The sequence below is a fragment of the Callithrix jacchus genome, chromosome 6 (assembly GCF_049354715.1).
Source record: "Callithrix jacchus isolate 240 chromosome 6, calJac240_pri, whole genome shotgun sequence".
Taxonomy (NCBI): domain Eukaryota; kingdom Metazoa; phylum Chordata; class Mammalia; order Primates; family Cebidae; genus Callithrix; species Callithrix jacchus.
Window position 1 is genome coordinate 23,906,956 of NC_133507.1, and position 17,281 is coordinate 23,924,236.

The following is a 17,281-nucleotide window of genomic DNA, read 5'->3' on the forward strand; positions in this document are numbered from 1 at the left end:
AAGCAAACCTAATAGACATTTACAGAACTCTCCACCCCAAATCCACAGAAAATACATTCTTCTCAGCACCACATCACATCTACTCTAAAACTGACCACATAATTGGAAGTAAATCACTTCTCAGAAAATGCAAAGGAATGGAAATCATAACAAACAGTCTCTCAGACCATAGTGCAATCAAATTAGAACTCAGAATTCAGAAACTTACTCAGAACTGCACAACTTCGTGGAAACTGAACAATTGGCTCTTGAATGTTGACTAGATAAACAATGAAATGAAGGCAGAAATAAAGATGTTCTTTGAAACCAACAAGAACAAAGACACAACATACCAGAATCTCTGGGACACATCTAAAGCAGGGTCTAGAGGAAAATTTATAGCAATAAATGCCCACATGAGATGCAAGGAAAGATCTAAAATCGACACCCTATCATCAAATTTGAAATATCTAGAGGAGCAAAATAAAAAGAACTCAAAACCTAGCAGAACACAAGAAATAACTAAGATCAGAGCAAAACTGAAGGAGATAGAGACACAAAAAAACCCTTCAAAAATAAATAAATCCAGGAGATGGTTTTTTGAAAAGATCAACAAAATAGACCACGAGCCAGATTAATAAAAAAGAAAAGAGAATAATCAAATAGATGCAATAAAAAATGATAAAGGGGATATCACCACAGATTCCATAGAAATACAAACCACCATCAGAGATTACTACAAAGAACTCTATGCACCAGTAAACCTGGAAGAAACTGATAAATTCCTGGACAGGTGCATCCTCCCAAGCCTAAACCAGGAAGAAGTCAAAACCCTGAATAGACTAATAACAAGGGCTGTAGTTGAAACAGCAATTAATAGCCTACCAACAAAAAAAGCCCAGGTCCAGATGGGTTCACAGCCACCTTCTACCAGACATACAAAGAGGAGCTGCTACCACTCCTTCTGAAACTATTCTTAACAATCCAACATGAGGGAATCCTCCTCAAATCTTTTTATGAGACCAACATCATCCTGATACCAAAATATGGCAAAGACTCAACAAGAAAAGGAAACTTCAGGCCAATATCCATGAAGAACACAGATGCAAAAATCTTCAGTAAAATACTGGCAAACCAATTGCAACAGCATATCAAAAAGCTTATCCATCACAATCAAGTAGGCTTTATCCCAGGGATACAAGGCTGGTTCAACATACTCAAGTCTATTAACGTAATTCACCACGTAAACAGAACCAAAGACAAAAACCACATGATTACCCCAATAGATGCAGAAAAGGCCTTTGACAAAATTCAACAGCCCTTTATGCTAAAAACTCTCAATAAACTAGGTATTGACAGAACATCTCTCAAAATAATAAAAGCTATTTACCACAAACCCACAGCCAATATCACACTGAATGGGCAAAAACTGAAAGCATTCCGTTTGAAATCTGGCACTAGACAACGATGCCCTCTCCCACCACTCCTATTCAATATAGTATTGGAAGTTCTAGCCAGAGCAATCAAGCAAGCAAAAGAAATAAAGGGTATTCAATTAGGAAAGGAGAAAGTCAAATTGTCTCTATTTGCAGGTGACATGATTGTATATTTAAAAGACCCTATTGTCTCAGCTCAAAATCTTCTGAAACTGATAAGCAACTTCAGCAGCCTCAGGATACAAAAATCAACGTGAAAAAATCACAAGCATTCCTATATACCAATAACAGACTTAAAGACAGTCAAATCAAGAAGGAACATTCACAATTGCTACAAAGAGAATAAAATACCTAGGAATACAACTAGCAAAGGATGTAAAGGACCTCTTCAAAGAGAACTACAAACCACTGCTCAACGAAATGAGAGAGGAGGACATAGATGGAGAAACATTCCATGCTCATGGTTAGGAAGAATCAGTATCATGAAAATGGCCATACTGCCCAAAGTAATTTATAGATGCAACATTATCCCCATCAAGCTACCAATGACCTTCTTCACAGAACTAAAAAAAACCACCTTAAACTTCATACAGAACCAAAAGAGAGTCTGCATAGCCAAGTCAATTCTAAGGAAAAAGAACAAAACTGGAGGCATTACACTACCTGACTTCAAACTATACTACAAGCCTACAGTAATCAAAACAGCATGGTACTGGTACCAAAAAAGAGATATAGGCCAATGGAACACAACAGAGGCCTCAGAGGCAATGCCACACATCTACAACCATCTGATATTTAACAAATCTCACAAAAACAAGCAATGGGGAAAGGATTCCCTGTTTAATAAATGGTGTAGGGAAAACTGGCTAGCCACGTGCAGAAAGCAGAAAGTGGACCCCTTCCTGACACATTACACTAAAATTAACTGCAGATGGATTAAAGACTTAAACATAAGACCTAACACCATAAAAACCTTAGAAGAAAACCTAGGCAAAACCATCCATGACATAGGCATAGGCAAGGACTTCATGACTAAAACACCAAAAGCACTGGCAACAAAAGCCAAACTAGACCAATTCGATCTAATTCAACTCCAGAGCTTCTGTACAGCAAAAGAAACAATCATTAGAGTGAACCAGCAACCAACAAAATGAGAAAAAAATCTTTGCAATCTACCCATCTTACAAAGGACTTATATCCAAATTCTACAAAGAACTAAAACAGAATTACAAGAAAAAAACAGGCCCAAATAAAAGTGGGCAAAGGACATCAACAGACACTTTACAAAAGACAACATATATGAGGCCAACAAACATCAAAAAAAAATCACTGGTCATTAGAGAAATGCAAATCAAAACTACATTGAGATACCATCTCATGCCAGTTAGAATGGCAATCATTAAAAAATCTGGAGACTACAGATGCTGGAAAGGATGTGGAGAAATAGGAACACTTTTACACTGTTGGTGGGAGTGTAAATTAGTTCAACCATTGTAGGAGACAGTGTGGTGATTTCTCAAGGACCTAGAAATAGAAATCCCATTTGACCCAGCAATCCCATTACTGGGTATATATCCAAAGGATTATAAATCATTCTATTATAAGGACACATGCACATGAATGTTCACTGCAGCACTGTTTACAATAGCAAAGACTTGGAACCAACCCAAATGCCCATCAATGATAGACTGGAGAGGGAAAATGTGGCACACATACACCATGGAATACTATGCAGCCATAAAAAATGATGGGTTTGCGTCCTTTGTAGGGACATGGATGAACCTGGAAACCATCAATCTCAGCAAACTGACACAGGAACAGAGAATTAAGCACCTCATGTTCTCATTCATAGGTGGGGGTTGAACAATGAGAACACATGGACACAGGGAGGGGCGCATCACACACTGAGGTCTGTGGTGGGGGACTAGGGGAGGGACAGTGGGGGGTAAGGAGTTGGGGAGGGATAACATAGGGAGAAATGCCAGATATAGGTGATTGGGATGGAGGCAGCAAACCACATTGCCATGTATGTACCTATGCAACAATCCTGCATGTTCCTCACATGCACCCCAAAACCTAAAATGCAATAAAATATATATATATGTAAAGAAAAAATTTTAAAAAGTACAAAGGCAAACCTCAGACTCAAAGAAAGTAATACATATTTCAGACACAGAACTCCTAAGTGGCCTATATAAAGAACTGCTATAATGCAAACAAGAAAAAGGTAGATAACCCCAAGAAAAATGAGTACAAGGCCTGAAGAGACACTTCAAGAAAGAGGATATCCAAAGGCCAATAAACATGAAAATCTGCTCAACTTCATTAGTCACCAAGAAAATGAAAATTAAAACCACAACACATATTGCTATATACTCCCCCAATGGCTAAAATGAAAGACAATACAATTATTGATGAGGATATGGAACCACCCAAACCATCACACACTACTTCAAGTGAAAACTGGTATAACCACTGAGAAAAAACTGGCAGCATCTCAAAGATGAACATATGTATACCCTATGACCCAACAACCTCTCTCCTAGAAAGAAACCCAAGAGAAATTAATTCACCAAAAGATAATAGCAGCACTATTCACTATTCACTATTTCCTCAAACTGGAAACAATTCAAATGCCTATTAACAGTATTGTAATGTACCTATTGGTACATTCATACAATGGAATACTGTACAGCAATAGGAATGAATAACCCACAACCACCAGTTGCAACATGGATGAAACTCACAGCTAGGTCAGGCACAGTGGCTCACACCTGTAATCTCAGCACTTTGGGAGGCCAAGGCGGGCAGACCACCTGAGGTCCAGAGTTTGAGACCAACCTGACCAACATGGAGAAACTCTGTCTCTACTAAAAATACAAAACTTGGCTGGGCATGGTGGTACATGCCTGTAATCCCAGCAACTTGGGAGGCTGAGTCAGGAAAATTGCTTGAACCCAGGAGGTAGAGGTTGCAGTGAGCAGAGATCATGCCATTGCACTCCAGCCTAGGCAACAAGAGCAATACTCTGTCTCCAAAAAAAAAAAAAAAAACCCCAAAAATTCACACCTAAAGAGTACATATCTGGGCCAGGCGCAGTGGCTCACACCTGTAATCTCAGCACTTTGGGAGGCCAAGGCAGGCAGATCACCAGGTCAGGAATTCAAGCCAGCCTAGCCAATATGGTGAAACCCCATCTCTACTAAAAATACAAAAATTAGCCGGGCATGGTGGTATGCCCCTGTAGTCCCAGCTACTCAGGAGGCTCAGGCAGGAGAACTGCTTGAACCCAGGAGGCAGAGGTTGCAGTGTGTTGAGATAGCATCACTGCACTCTAGTCTGGACAACAGAGACTCCATCTCAAAACAAAACAAAACAAAAAGGTACTTAAAGAGTACATATCTGTGATTCCATTTATGTAAATTCAAAATCAGGCAAAATTTATCTATACAATTAAAAGTCAGCATGAACTGGGTGTGATGGCTTATGCCTTTAATCCCAACACTATGAAAAGCCAAGGCAGGGAAATGCTTGAGCCCAACAGTTTGAGACCAGCCTGGTCAACATAGCAAGATTCTGTCTCTACAAAAACGTAAAAAATTAGTTGGGCATGGTGTCACATGCTTGCAGTGCCAGCTACTCAGGAGGCTGAGGTGGGAGGATTACTTAGCCCAGGAGTTCATGGCTGCAGTGAGCTATGATCATGTCACTGTGCTGCAGCCTGGGTGACAGAGTAATACTCCATATCTCAGAAAAAGAAGTGAGCATAACGATTCCCCTTTGTGAATTAGACTGAAAGGGTTGCAAGGTGACTTCCGGTGTATTGTTAATTTTTGCCTCTATATGTGAGCAGTTATAAAAGATATGTTCAGTATATAAAAATTCAGTGGAGAATACATTCATACTTTTCTGCAAGTTAACTTCAGTAACACAAGTTAAATTGTTATCACTTAACTGTTACAGCCATATAGTAAGGTTCCACAAGAGTTTATTTTGTGGAAAACAAGACTTCATGAGAGTAACTTCAATCATCTTCTGCAAGCTGGGACTGAATGTATTAAACTTGGTTTTGGAATAGCTTTTCAGACAATTTAGGGATGATACAGTTTATCATCCAGTACAATAAGAAGTGAAACCATCTTAGTCAAAAATTCAACATCAGTCATGCCAGTAATCCCAGCAATTTGGGAGGCTGAGGCAGGAGGATTGCTTGAGGACAGGAGTCTGAGAGCAGCCTGGGCAACATAATGAGACCTTGTCCCTTAAAAAAAAAAAAAAATCCACCATCAAGCTACAACTATACAATTCTTTGGTCCTACATTAAAAGTTAGCAGTCTAATTAGGTCTGGGAGTTGGTTACATGATTGTGTTCAGTTTGGGAACATTGGAGCTCTTCACATGTGATACAGCATGTACTTTACTGTATGTGTGTATATTTCAGTTTTTAAAAACTGTTAAATCAACATATCAGTTCTCTACCTTACTTTGAACTGCTTTGGCTAATCAATTCCTTTCTAAGCCTCCAAGCTGTTTTAACTGGTTGAGAAATGGCATCTCAGTGAGTTAACATTAAATTTTTCCTTCAATCATCGTCACCAGGCATATTAAATATTAAGTCTCCCTACCCACATAGCAGTAAGATGTCCCTTAATGATGTTTCACCACTTTTCAGATCTTTACAGACACTGTTACTAAAAACTCCATGGCTGGGCGCAGTGGCTCAAGTCTGTAATCCCAGCACTTTGGGAGGCCGAGGCGGGTAGATCATGAGGTCAGGAGATCAAGACCATCCTGGTCAACATGGTGAAACCCTGTCTCTACTAAAAATACAAAAAATTAGCTGGGCATGGTGGCGTGTGCCTGTAATCCCAGCTACTCAGGAAGCTGAGGCAGGAGAATTGCCTGAACCCAGGAGGCAGAGGTTGTGGCGAGCCGAGATCACGCCATTGCACTCCGGCCTGGGTAACCGGAGCGAAACTCCGTCTCAAAAAAAAAAAAAAAAAAAATATCTACGGCTTAAAGACTAGGGAATGTGGAAAGGGCCCTCTAGGTGGCAGGCAACCCCCTCATTTCCACTAGACAGTTGTTGGGGGAGGAAATCCAGCTCAGGCCTGACCTTCCAGCCTTACTCTAGCTCCCACCACTGATCACGCAACAAGGGCCTTCTTGGTTGGGTACCAGCCCAAAAGCTCAGGACTTTGCAAAACCTGAGCAAATCACAACTTTCTTAAACCACTTGCTGTGGTTTAAGACCACAACAAGTCACAACTTCCTTGTACATAAACAGGGAATTCACATGCTCCAGCTACTGTCTTTTTCCCTGCCCTACCATCTCTCTCTCCAGAGTCTCACTCTGTCACCGAGGCTGGAGTGCGGTGGTGAGATCTCAGCTCACTGTGACCTTCAATCCCTGGGTTCAAGCAATTCTCCTGCCTCAGCTTCCCGAGTAGCTGGGACTACAGGCACACACCACCATGCCCAGTTAATTTTTGCATTTTTAATAGAGACAAGGTTTCATTATGTTGGTCAGGCTGGTCTTGAACTCCTGACCTAAAGTGATCCACCTGCCTCAGCCTCCCAAAGTACTGGGATTACATGTGTGAGCCACTGTACCCAGCCCGTATCTCTTAATTTCTCATTAATCTCCATTCAGTCAGGGAAAGACAGCAAGTCTGCTGTCTAATCAGATGCTCAACCTTGTCTTCTTTTTTTGGAATCACTCTCCATCTATACAAATACTTCTCTTGGAAGACCCTCTTGCCTGGCTTGAACAACAAAGCCACATTCTACCCCACCCTCCTCCACTAACGTGGAGGTAACCACTTCAAATACTACCCTCCTTATGTGATCCTCTTTATAGACCAGGGAAGGGCTGAGCTAATGTTTGTGGTAGCAGGGACAGCTCTGTGACCTTTTGGTAAGCCCTGGCAGGAGGTATCTGGTCCTACCTCTTAGGGATTCTCATTATACCACAGGTCACTTAAGAGTTCTTCATTCTCAGCTTTGGGCCCTAATGGCCAATTTTCGGGTAACAGAAACAAAAATCTACTCAACATTCAGTTAAGACTATAAAGTAATTTTAATTCTTTTCGAAGCCTATTTCAAATGCTCCCTTAACCAGAAGGGTTTCCTAGTTTCCTAACCAACGTAACCTCTCCCTGACCCCGTCACAGCACTTTTCCAATGATGCTTTATCACCTGGGTTATGCAAGCAACTAGCACTGTGAAACACTTTGAAATTTGAAATTTTATTATAAAATGTTTTTTACGGAAGAACTAATGGGGAAAAGTATACAGAAAAAATTACCCAGCCAGGTGCAGTGGCTCATGCCTTTAATCCCTGCACTTTGAGAGGCCAAAGTGGATGGATCACTTGAGATCAGGAGTTCAAGACCAGCCTGGCCAATGTGGTGAAATGCCATCTCTACTAAAAACACAAAATCAGCTGGGTGTGGTGGCGCACACCTGTAATCCCATCTACTCAGGAGACTGAGGCAGGAGAATCTCTTGAACCCGGGAGTCGTACGTTGCAGTGAGCCGAGATAACACCACTGCACTCTGGCCTGGACAACAAAGCGAGATTCGGTCTAAAGAAAAAAAAAAAAAAATACCCATAATTTTTTTCCGTATTACCCACCTTCACTCTCACATGTATCATTCTAGTGTTTTTCTGTACATGTATACTTAAGGCCATTCTTTTTACACTGCTTTTTTACATTTTGCTTTTTTACATCTGTCTTACACTTTGCTTTTTTCATTTCAGATAATGTAGTTATCTTTGTTTGCCATTAAGTAGTATTCTATAAACATTATATTTAATGGCAAATGATATTCCATGATATGGCTTTCCTACCATGTACTTAACATTCTGTTGCCAAATTGTCCCTAGCTATTATGCTGTCCATAAATAATCTCAGGTTCTGATAATTCTGATTATTTTCTTCAAGTAACAAAATTACTTTTGATCAGAAGCAACAAGTTTGGGTTATTTTTTAAGGTTCTTCACAGAAAAATATATATTTTAGTTTACTTCCTCATTAATCACAAGGTTGGTATTTTTGCTGGAAAACACAGGAAAAATGCTCTCTGCAGTAGCCCAGGCATCCTTGTTTCACCACTCAAGAATACAGGCCCACAACCCTGAACTGAATCGCAGGTGGAAAGCAGAGAGAGTTGACCACACAAGAGAGGGGGTAGGAATATGTGAAGGGTTCAAGAACATCCGCTACCTTTGACAGGAACCTTTCCTACGATTCCATGAGTTCCCTCAAATCTGCAGTATTGTCTTAACATCTGAGCTCCATAAGAAACCTGTGAGGCAGGTTGAGCAGGTACCATTCTGTCCTACAGCTGAACAATCTGACCTCTTTATCTCGCTCTCAGGGTCAAACTTAGAACACAGGTTTCCCAGCTTCCTCAAGATCTTCCTCCTGTTCCTCTTAGTAGGTTCTAAGAGGCTGTGAAGGATCTGAAGAGCCTAGAAGTCTACACCTTGTAGTTTGGCTACTGTCCCTGGGCAGAGTATAATGGTAACAACACCCTCATAAGACCCTTTTGTTTTACCAGAGAAGTCACTGGGCTCCCTGGACAGTTGCAAACATACGCTCCTGAAAGCTGCTCTCCCATCAAGCATGGGTCATTTCCCTTAGACAGTCCAACACCTAGTATTAGCTAAAAATATTTTCCTATAAACTAGAAAAGTTTCCAGCATCTCTGAAGCAACTCAGTGAGGTTTAAGCCATTGTTGAATTGTTAACTGTTAGGCTTTTTTTCTTGGAGGCCGCCACCCAGGCTGTAGTATAGTGACATGATCACGTTCACCGCAGCCTTGACCTCCCAGGCTCAAGTGATTCTCCCACCTCACCCTCCAAGTAGCTTTGACTAGGTGCACACCACCACAACTGGCTAATTTTTCTATTTTTTTGTAGATGGGGGTTCACCATGTTGCCCAGGCTGGTCTCAAACTACTAACTTCAAGTGGCCCACCTGCTCCAGCCTTAATTACAGGGGTTAAGTTACCACATCTGGCCTGTCATTCTTACTGGGACACAATACATGCAATTTCCTCAAAGGAGAAAAACAGAACATTTATTAGAATTGAGATGACTCCCTGAAATTTTTTTTTTTTTTTAAGACAGTCTTGTTTCATCGCCAGGCGCCAGACTGGAGTGCAGTGGCGCGATCTCGGCTCGCTGCAACCTCCGCCTCCTGGGTTCAAGCAATTCTCCTGCCTCAGCCTCCCAAGTAGCAAAGATTACAGGCGCACACCACCACGCCCAGCTAATTTTTGTGTGTGTGTCTTTTTAATAGAGATGGGGTTTCACCATGTTTGCCAATATGGGCTCCCTCTCTTGAACTCATGATCTGCCCGCCTCGGCCTCCCACAGTGCTGGGATCGTGAGCCACTGCGCCTGGCAACTCCCTGAATTTTTAACTCAGTGTAAGTTAAAAGAGAACTGAACTAAGCTCATGACTTACATTTTTCTATTGTAGAAGTCAGAGGAGACAAAAACTACCCATAACCCCAAGTATACCCCTTCTCTCATCTGCTTTCCTGTACAACAGAAACAAATGGCACAAGTTAGTTTCTCCCTTAATATGCCTCTCCTTCAAACATTAAGATATTTAATGCTCACATACTCCTGCATTGTTGTGGGAATTATTTTCAAGGCCAAGCTAAAAAACAAATGAAAGAATTTACAACTACAAACAGTAGTTGTCCTTTGGTGTATGTAGGGATTTGGTTCTAGGACCCTTAGAATATACCAAAATCTGCACATACTCAAGTCTTGCAGTTGGTCCTGAGGAACCCACTTACACCAGAAAAGTCAGCCCTCCATATATGTGGGTTTTACATCCCTTGAATACCATATTTTCCATCTTTGAAAAACGTGCAGAAACGTGAACCTGCACAGTTCAAAATAATGTCATTCAAGGGTCGACTGATTATCAGTCTTTGTTTTGAGAATTGCCATTGTTGCTAATTTTTTTCAAGGTCCATTTTTAAATATTAAAAATTATATTCTTTCATGTAAAATAACTCAAAAAGGCCAGGAGCAGATCACACCTGTAATCCCAGCACTTTGGGAGGCCAAGGTAGGTGGATCACCTGAGGTTAGGAGTTTGAGACTAGCCTGGCCAACATGGTGAAACCCTGTCTCTACTAAAAACACAAAAAATTAGCCAGGCGTGGTGGCGGGCACCTGTAATCCCAGCTACTTGTGAGGCTGAGGCAGGAGAATTGCTTGACCCCAGGAGGTGGAGGTTGCAGAGAGCCAAGATTGCCCCACTGTACTCCAGCCTGGGCGACAAAGCAAGACTGTCTCAAAAAAAAAACCAAAATGTAAAATAAATAAAATCACTCTAACAAAAACACTTCAACATTCTCATAATGCATTGCAACTCCCACAAAAGATTATTAAACACCGCTAGGACATCTGCACCTCCTTGAAAAGAGTCAACTTCAGGAGATGCTGCCCTCTAACTTCACTATTCCTTGGAGTATCTAATAGATCACAAAAACTAAATGTGTGCTGACTCATGTTTAAAAGCTGTTAAAACATTCCAGAGCTACACTGTCCAATGCAGTAGCCACTAAACACCTGAAATGTACATATTGAGATATGCCTGTAAAATCGACACTGGATTTTGAAGTCTTAGTACTAAAAAAAATTTCATTAATAGTTTTATTAATTAAATGTTACCATACTATTACATATTGGGCTAAATATTAATTTCATCTATATCTTAATTTTAATATGGCTACCAGAAAATCTATGACATATGTGATTCACATTATATCTCTTTATATAAATACTTGTGTAACCTGTGGCCTGTTCTTTTTCTCCCCAATCTTCCTATGTATCATAAAGTAGATTTACACATCCTAACCAAAGGCAGTCTTCACCCAGACAGGTATTCAATCCATAAACTAAAAACCCAAGTGTTGCCAGCAACTCAACATCATTCTTCACAAGCTTTCCAAGGAAGACCTCTTACATCACTACCTAGAAGCAGATCTGTACAGATCCCTAGCACATTCAAGTTTTCAAATCTAAATCACCTGGCAAATGATCATGAATTCCTCGGTTTACAGGTGTAGTGCAGACTCTACTGAAATCCAGAGAATTATCCAATATGGCATTTATCCTTCGAAAGATATTGGCATTGCTACATGTGGAGAGAGCAGGTGCTTCCTGGTTGTCCCAGCAATCTTTTATCCTTCCTGCTTCTTCTTCCTAGACATAGGGAAAAAAAGATATTTAGGTTTTCTATACCCCTTTATGACAGACTTTGTACCCCCTTCTCTCCACACACTGAGTTAGATGAAGTAGGAAGGACTTAAATATCTTGTTTATACATTAAAATAATAAGTGTTTACTATGAGCTAAGTACTCAGAACTGTAAGAAAAAAATAACCATAATATTTTTGGCCAATTCTTGGAAAGAAATCCATAAAGGATACTATTAAGGAAGCAAATCAAGCACCAGGATTTAGGGCAAGAAGAGGTAGGCTAACTTATATTAGTTTTCTACAAATATAGTCAGGTTTATGATTAGGACTGCCTTTATCTAAAAAGCTGCTAGCATCTGTGCCTTAAGGAAAAAGATAAACACCAGCTGCCAGCCTTTCAGCTATACAAGAAGAAGATCTGGACAACAAGAACCCTTTTTCTGGATTGGTTCCATTGATGTCCTGTCCCTGAAGTCAGGAAGTAGCTTGCGAGAAAGGGACTTGCTTATATAGTAAAACACTTAATGAGTGTTTATGAGCAAGGTATTCAGAAGTTCTTTTAATATTGGACAATGCCCCAAACCACTCAGAATGCTATGATTTTAACAACAATTTAACAGAGGTATACATGCCCCAAAGTACAACATCTCTAAGTCAGCCTCCAGATCAAGAGGTCATAAGGACCTTTAAGGCTCATTACACATGCTACTCTATGGAAAGGACTATTAATGCTGTGGAAGAGAATGCCAATAGAGAGAACATCATGAAAGTCTGGAAAGATTACACCATTGACAATGCCATCATTGTTACAGAAAAATCCATGAAAGCCATCATGCCCAAAACAATAAAATCCTGCTAGAGAAAACGGTTTCCAGATGTTATACATGACTTCACAGGATTTACCACAGAGCCAATACAGGAAACTATGAAAGAGACTATAGATATGACAAAAAAGATTGAGAGTGAAGGTTTACATGGACCTTGGAGAAATCCGAGTGTTAACAGACACCATACCAGAGGAATTAACAGAGACAATTTGATAGAGATGAGTGTTCCAAACCAGTGCCAGACAAGGAAGACGATGTTGAAGTACCAACGTCAGAAAACAAATTGACATTTGATGATCTGGCAGAAGGGTTCCAATTATTCAAGACTGCTTTTGACTTCTTTTACAATATATACCCTTCTATTATACAGGCACTGAAACTAACGCAAACAGTGGAAGAAGGATTGGTACAGTATAGAAACATTTTTAGAGAAATGAAAAAGCAAAAAGTCACACAGAAATTGCGAATTATTTCTGTAAAGTTACACTGACTGTGCCTGCTTTTCCTTCCATCCCCTCCACGTCCTTCCACCTCTGCCACCCCTGAGACAGCAAATAGTTATACATAACTAGATACACAGCAAGACCAATCAATCCCTCCTCTTCCTCAGCCTCCTCAACGTAAAGATGGCAAATGTGAAGATCTTTATGATGATTCGCTTCCACTTAATGAACAGTAAATATATTTTCTCTTTATGATTTTCCTAGTAACATTTTCTTTTCTCTAGCTTACTTTATTGTAAGAATACAGGATATATAATACATGAAACATACAAAATATGTGATCAGCTGTTTATGTTATCGGTAAGGCCAACAGTAAGCTATTAAGTTTTAGGGGAGTCAAAAGTTATACACAGATTTTTGACTGGGGGGATTGGTGCTCCTAACTCCCGCATTGTCCAAGAGTCAACTGAACTAATACTCAATGAATTGTACATTAAAGGTGAACTTTAGGTTATGTAAATTTTATTTATGTCAATACAGCTATTTAAAAATTTTTTTTCTGCTGTTTACTGGCTGTGTGATGTCATAGTTACTTAACCTCCATGCTATTTTTGTATCTGAAAACATTAATTATTAAATAGTGGTAAGTACCAAGAGTGGCAAAGCACCCAAACTGATTAAGTTATACAATTCCATGTGGTCACTGTAAGAACATACAACTGTTAACTGGCATGATAAGACGGATAAGCCATTAATGAATGAAAAAAAATTCTCTCTCATACACACACACACACACACACGTAAACGTATATACGTATAAAAAATCAGGAACCCTTACACAAAAACTATTCTTTTGGTGTTCTCTATCTTGGTAAATAAAACTACCATCCACCCAATGCCCAAAGCAGAAATGCAAGTATCATTCTTCACTCTAGTCTCCCTCACTCTTCACATCCAATGTCCAACTAAGCAATGAAACAATGATTTACAGAGTTTTGTTTGTTTTTCCATAAGACAGAGTCTCGCTCTGTCACCAGGCTGAAGTGCAGTGATTCAATCTCGGCTCACTGCAACCTCTGCCTCCCAGGTTCAAGCAATTCTCCTGCCTCAGCTTCCTAAGTAGCTGGGACTACAGGTACCCGCCACCCCGACTGCTAATTTTTGTATTTTTAGTAGAGACAAGGTTTCATCATGTTGGCCAGGATAGTCTCGATCTCTTGACCTCGTCATCCACCCGCCTCAGCCTCCCAACATGCTGGGAATACAGGTGTAAGCCACTGGTGCTTGGCCAACAGGTTAAGTCTTTTAAGAGGAGCCTGCCTCATCAGTTCTATCATCCTCAATTATCTTGGGGAAAACAAACAAAAACAGACCAAGTAAAAAAATTGGCACTTAATATCTCACAAGCTGTTCACATCACAACAAAACAAGAACAAGCCTGGTGTCACTTTGTTTAGCCTACTAAAATCCAAGTAAGCATGAGAATGATCAGAAGCATTTACAGTTTTACCAACTCTGCAAGATGACCTTAAAGGGACAAACTTGAGCCTCATATCAGCCTCAAGTTCTTCAAAAGACTGGTATCCTTTGCAAACTGTTAAGATGACCAAAATACACAATCCTACAAGGTTGTTTTCCCAAGCTCTGTAGAGCGGCGCCATTGAGAATTGTTAAATCCAGTGGCACACAAGGCCCTTTTCACAACTGTAGATTTCTAAGATGATTCTTAACCTCACAAAAGCAACTTCATAAAGGCTAAGATGCAAATATTTACAATTTGCAGAGAGGAGGTCTCACTGTGTTGCCCAGGCTGGACTTGAAAGTCCTAGGCTCAAATGCTCCTCTCACCTCAGCCTCCCAAGTAACCGAGACTACAGGCACATGCCATTGCCTGGCATAATCTACATATCTTAAGGCTACATACTTCATTCTTCACTGCCTAATAAACATTAGCCAACTTACTGCTCTCTATAGTGAGCACCCCAAGGAGCAGCAGATTATACATGAACTAAACCAAAATTAAGTTTCTAAGTTTGGAAAAAGAACTTTTGGGAGGCCAGGATGGGTGGGTTGCTTCAGGCCAGGAATTCAAGACCAGCCTGGGCAACATGACAAAACCCTGTTTCTACAAAAAATACAAAACATTAGCTAGTTGTGGTTGTACATGCCTGTAGTCCCAGCTATTCATGAAGCTGAGGTGGGAGGAATGTTTGAACCCAGGAGGCAGAGGTTGCAGTGAGCAGAGATTGTGCCACCACATGCTAGCCTGGGTGAGAGCAAGACCCTGTCTCAAAAAAAAAAAAAAAAAAAAAGAAAGAAAAAGAACTAAAACCTGATCCTGTAAACAACCATAACACAGACTACAGTGTGCTGTAAACATACATTGTCCTCTTAGCCAAGGTGGCTCAGAGGGACAATATGCCTGGAAATGGGGGTAAAGAGGAAATTCAGAAGAACACAGAGAGTAGAGAGGCATTATCAAAAGTGGTCTAGTGTGGTACAGCATTAGGTATAGGAGAGGAGAGAAGATTGGAAAAGCCTCATATGCCAAATTAAGGAGTCAACATTGTCTTTTCAATACACAAAAATTAACCTCATTTTTATTTACTGTAATAATAGTTCCATATATATGGATTCCAGATCCTGGCCACATCTAAAGGCAAGTAAATAAAAGAGAGAGTCTTATAAGAAGACAGTCAGCAACTACATGAAAGGTAAATGGCAGAAAGATTAGTGAGAAAGTACCACTATAGTCCAGGGGACAGGTGCAGACTTGGGAGCCTTGGAGAAAGGTATTCCTTAGGAGAAGAAGGAAATCTTACCATTTCAAGGGGCCTGAAAAAAAATCTAATTTAGGAATATGTCTGGCCACCCTGATCCACTCCTAATCTTGTCAGGAAAATATACAACTTCCAAAATCAAGGCAAATGATATCTGACATGCCTCTCTCCCCTTCTCTCACGTACATCAAGCCAGAGCTCTAGTTTAAGATGACTTTATAATTAGAATAAAAGTGAATGAGGTATTCAACGTATACTCCAAACTGTATGATCTTATAACTACAAATGTTTGCTTTAACAAACTCAGAAGGAAAAAAAAAAATCAAAACCAGGACTGTCAGATGGGGAACCGATCTACTACTCTTATTTGTGTACAATAGGAATAAAAGTAATACTATCTCATAAGGCTTTTTGTGAATTAATGCACATAAAGTTACTTAGCATAGGTCCTGGCATATAATTATATGCTGAACCAATGAATACTATCAGAAGTATCATTATTGTTATAGCAGGTCAGAAGCCACCACAGGGATCCCCGAGGAAGGATCTATTGGCTCACTAAGTGAACCGAAGACCTATGGCAACTATTTCTCTGAAGATTCCAGAACTTCTATTCCTGGTACCCCATAACTTCCTAATCATTTGGACTTAAAATGCTTAATTAAAAGACAACATACGATCCAAATAGACCTACCTAAGGGCTGAATCCACTACAGGTTCGGTATTCCTCATCTGAAATGCTTGGGTCCAAGAAGTGTTTCAGATTTTGATTTTTTGGATTCTGGAAAATTTGCATATACGTAACAAGCTATCTTGGGGATAGTGCCCAAGTCTAAATAAAGAATTCATTTTTCATATACACTTTATACATATAGCCTGAAGGTAATTTTATACAGTTGTTTTGTTTTTTTCTGAGATGGAACGCCCAGGCTGGAGTGCAGTGGCGCAATCTTGGCTCACTGCAACCTCCACCTCCCTAGTTCAAGTGATTCCCCTGCCTCAGCCTCCTGAGTAGCTGGGATTACCAGCTTGCACCACCATGCCCAGCTAATTTTTTTTTTTTTTTTTGTATTTTTAGAGACAGGGTTTCACCATGTTGGCCAGGCTGGTCTCTAACTCCTGACCTCAGGCAATCCGCCTGCCTCGGCCTCCCAAAGTGCTGGGATTACAGGAATGAGCCACTGCACCTGGCCAATTTTATATAGTATTTTTAGTAATTCTGTACATGAAATAAAAGTTTAACTGTCACCCATCAAGAATTCAGGTGTGCAATTTCTACTTGTGACAACATGATGCTGCTCCAAAAATTTCAGATTTTGGGGCATTTCAGATTAGGGCTGCTCGGTGTGTGTGTGTGTACACGTGCGTGCATGTGTGGTGTGTGAATACATTCTTTAAGAGATAGGGTCTTGCTCGACCCCCCCCCCCCCCCCCGCAGCACAGTGGACAATCATAGCTCACTGCAGCCTTGAACTCCTGGGCTCAAGCAATCCTTCTGCCTCAGCCTCCCAAGTAGATGACAGACATGTGCCACCATCCCCATGCCCAGCTAATTTTTTTTAAACTGTATTTTTCCCCCCTC

The 17,281-nt window shown here is 40.4% G+C and overlaps 1 protein-coding gene across 18 annotated transcripts in view; it reads right to left on the reverse strand.

Moving 5' to 3' along the window:
• The window catches only part of CPEB1 (cytoplasmic polyadenylation element binding protein 1), a 103,893-nt gene that overhangs the window by 71,676 nt on the left and 14,936 nt on the right, over positions 1-17,281 (reverse strand). For 12 of the 18 annotated variants that reach the window (XM_078326885.1, XM_078326880.1, XM_078326876.1 and 9 more), the window contains exon 2: positions 11,479-11,653. The exons of 1 other annotated variant lie outside the window; for it this stretch is intronic. Coding sequence is in view for 8 of the 17 variants with exons in the window: in XM_078326871.1 (XP_078182997.1) it covers positions 11,479-11,653 (175 nt within the window). In the remaining 9 variants the exon portion in view is untranslated. Of the gene's footprint in view, positions 1-7,722; positions 8,003-11,478; positions 11,654-17,281 lie in introns of all 18 variants that reach the window. 5 more of the 18 variants (XM_078326870.1, XM_078326869.1, XM_078326868.1 and 2 more) reach the window with 1 other exon arrangement.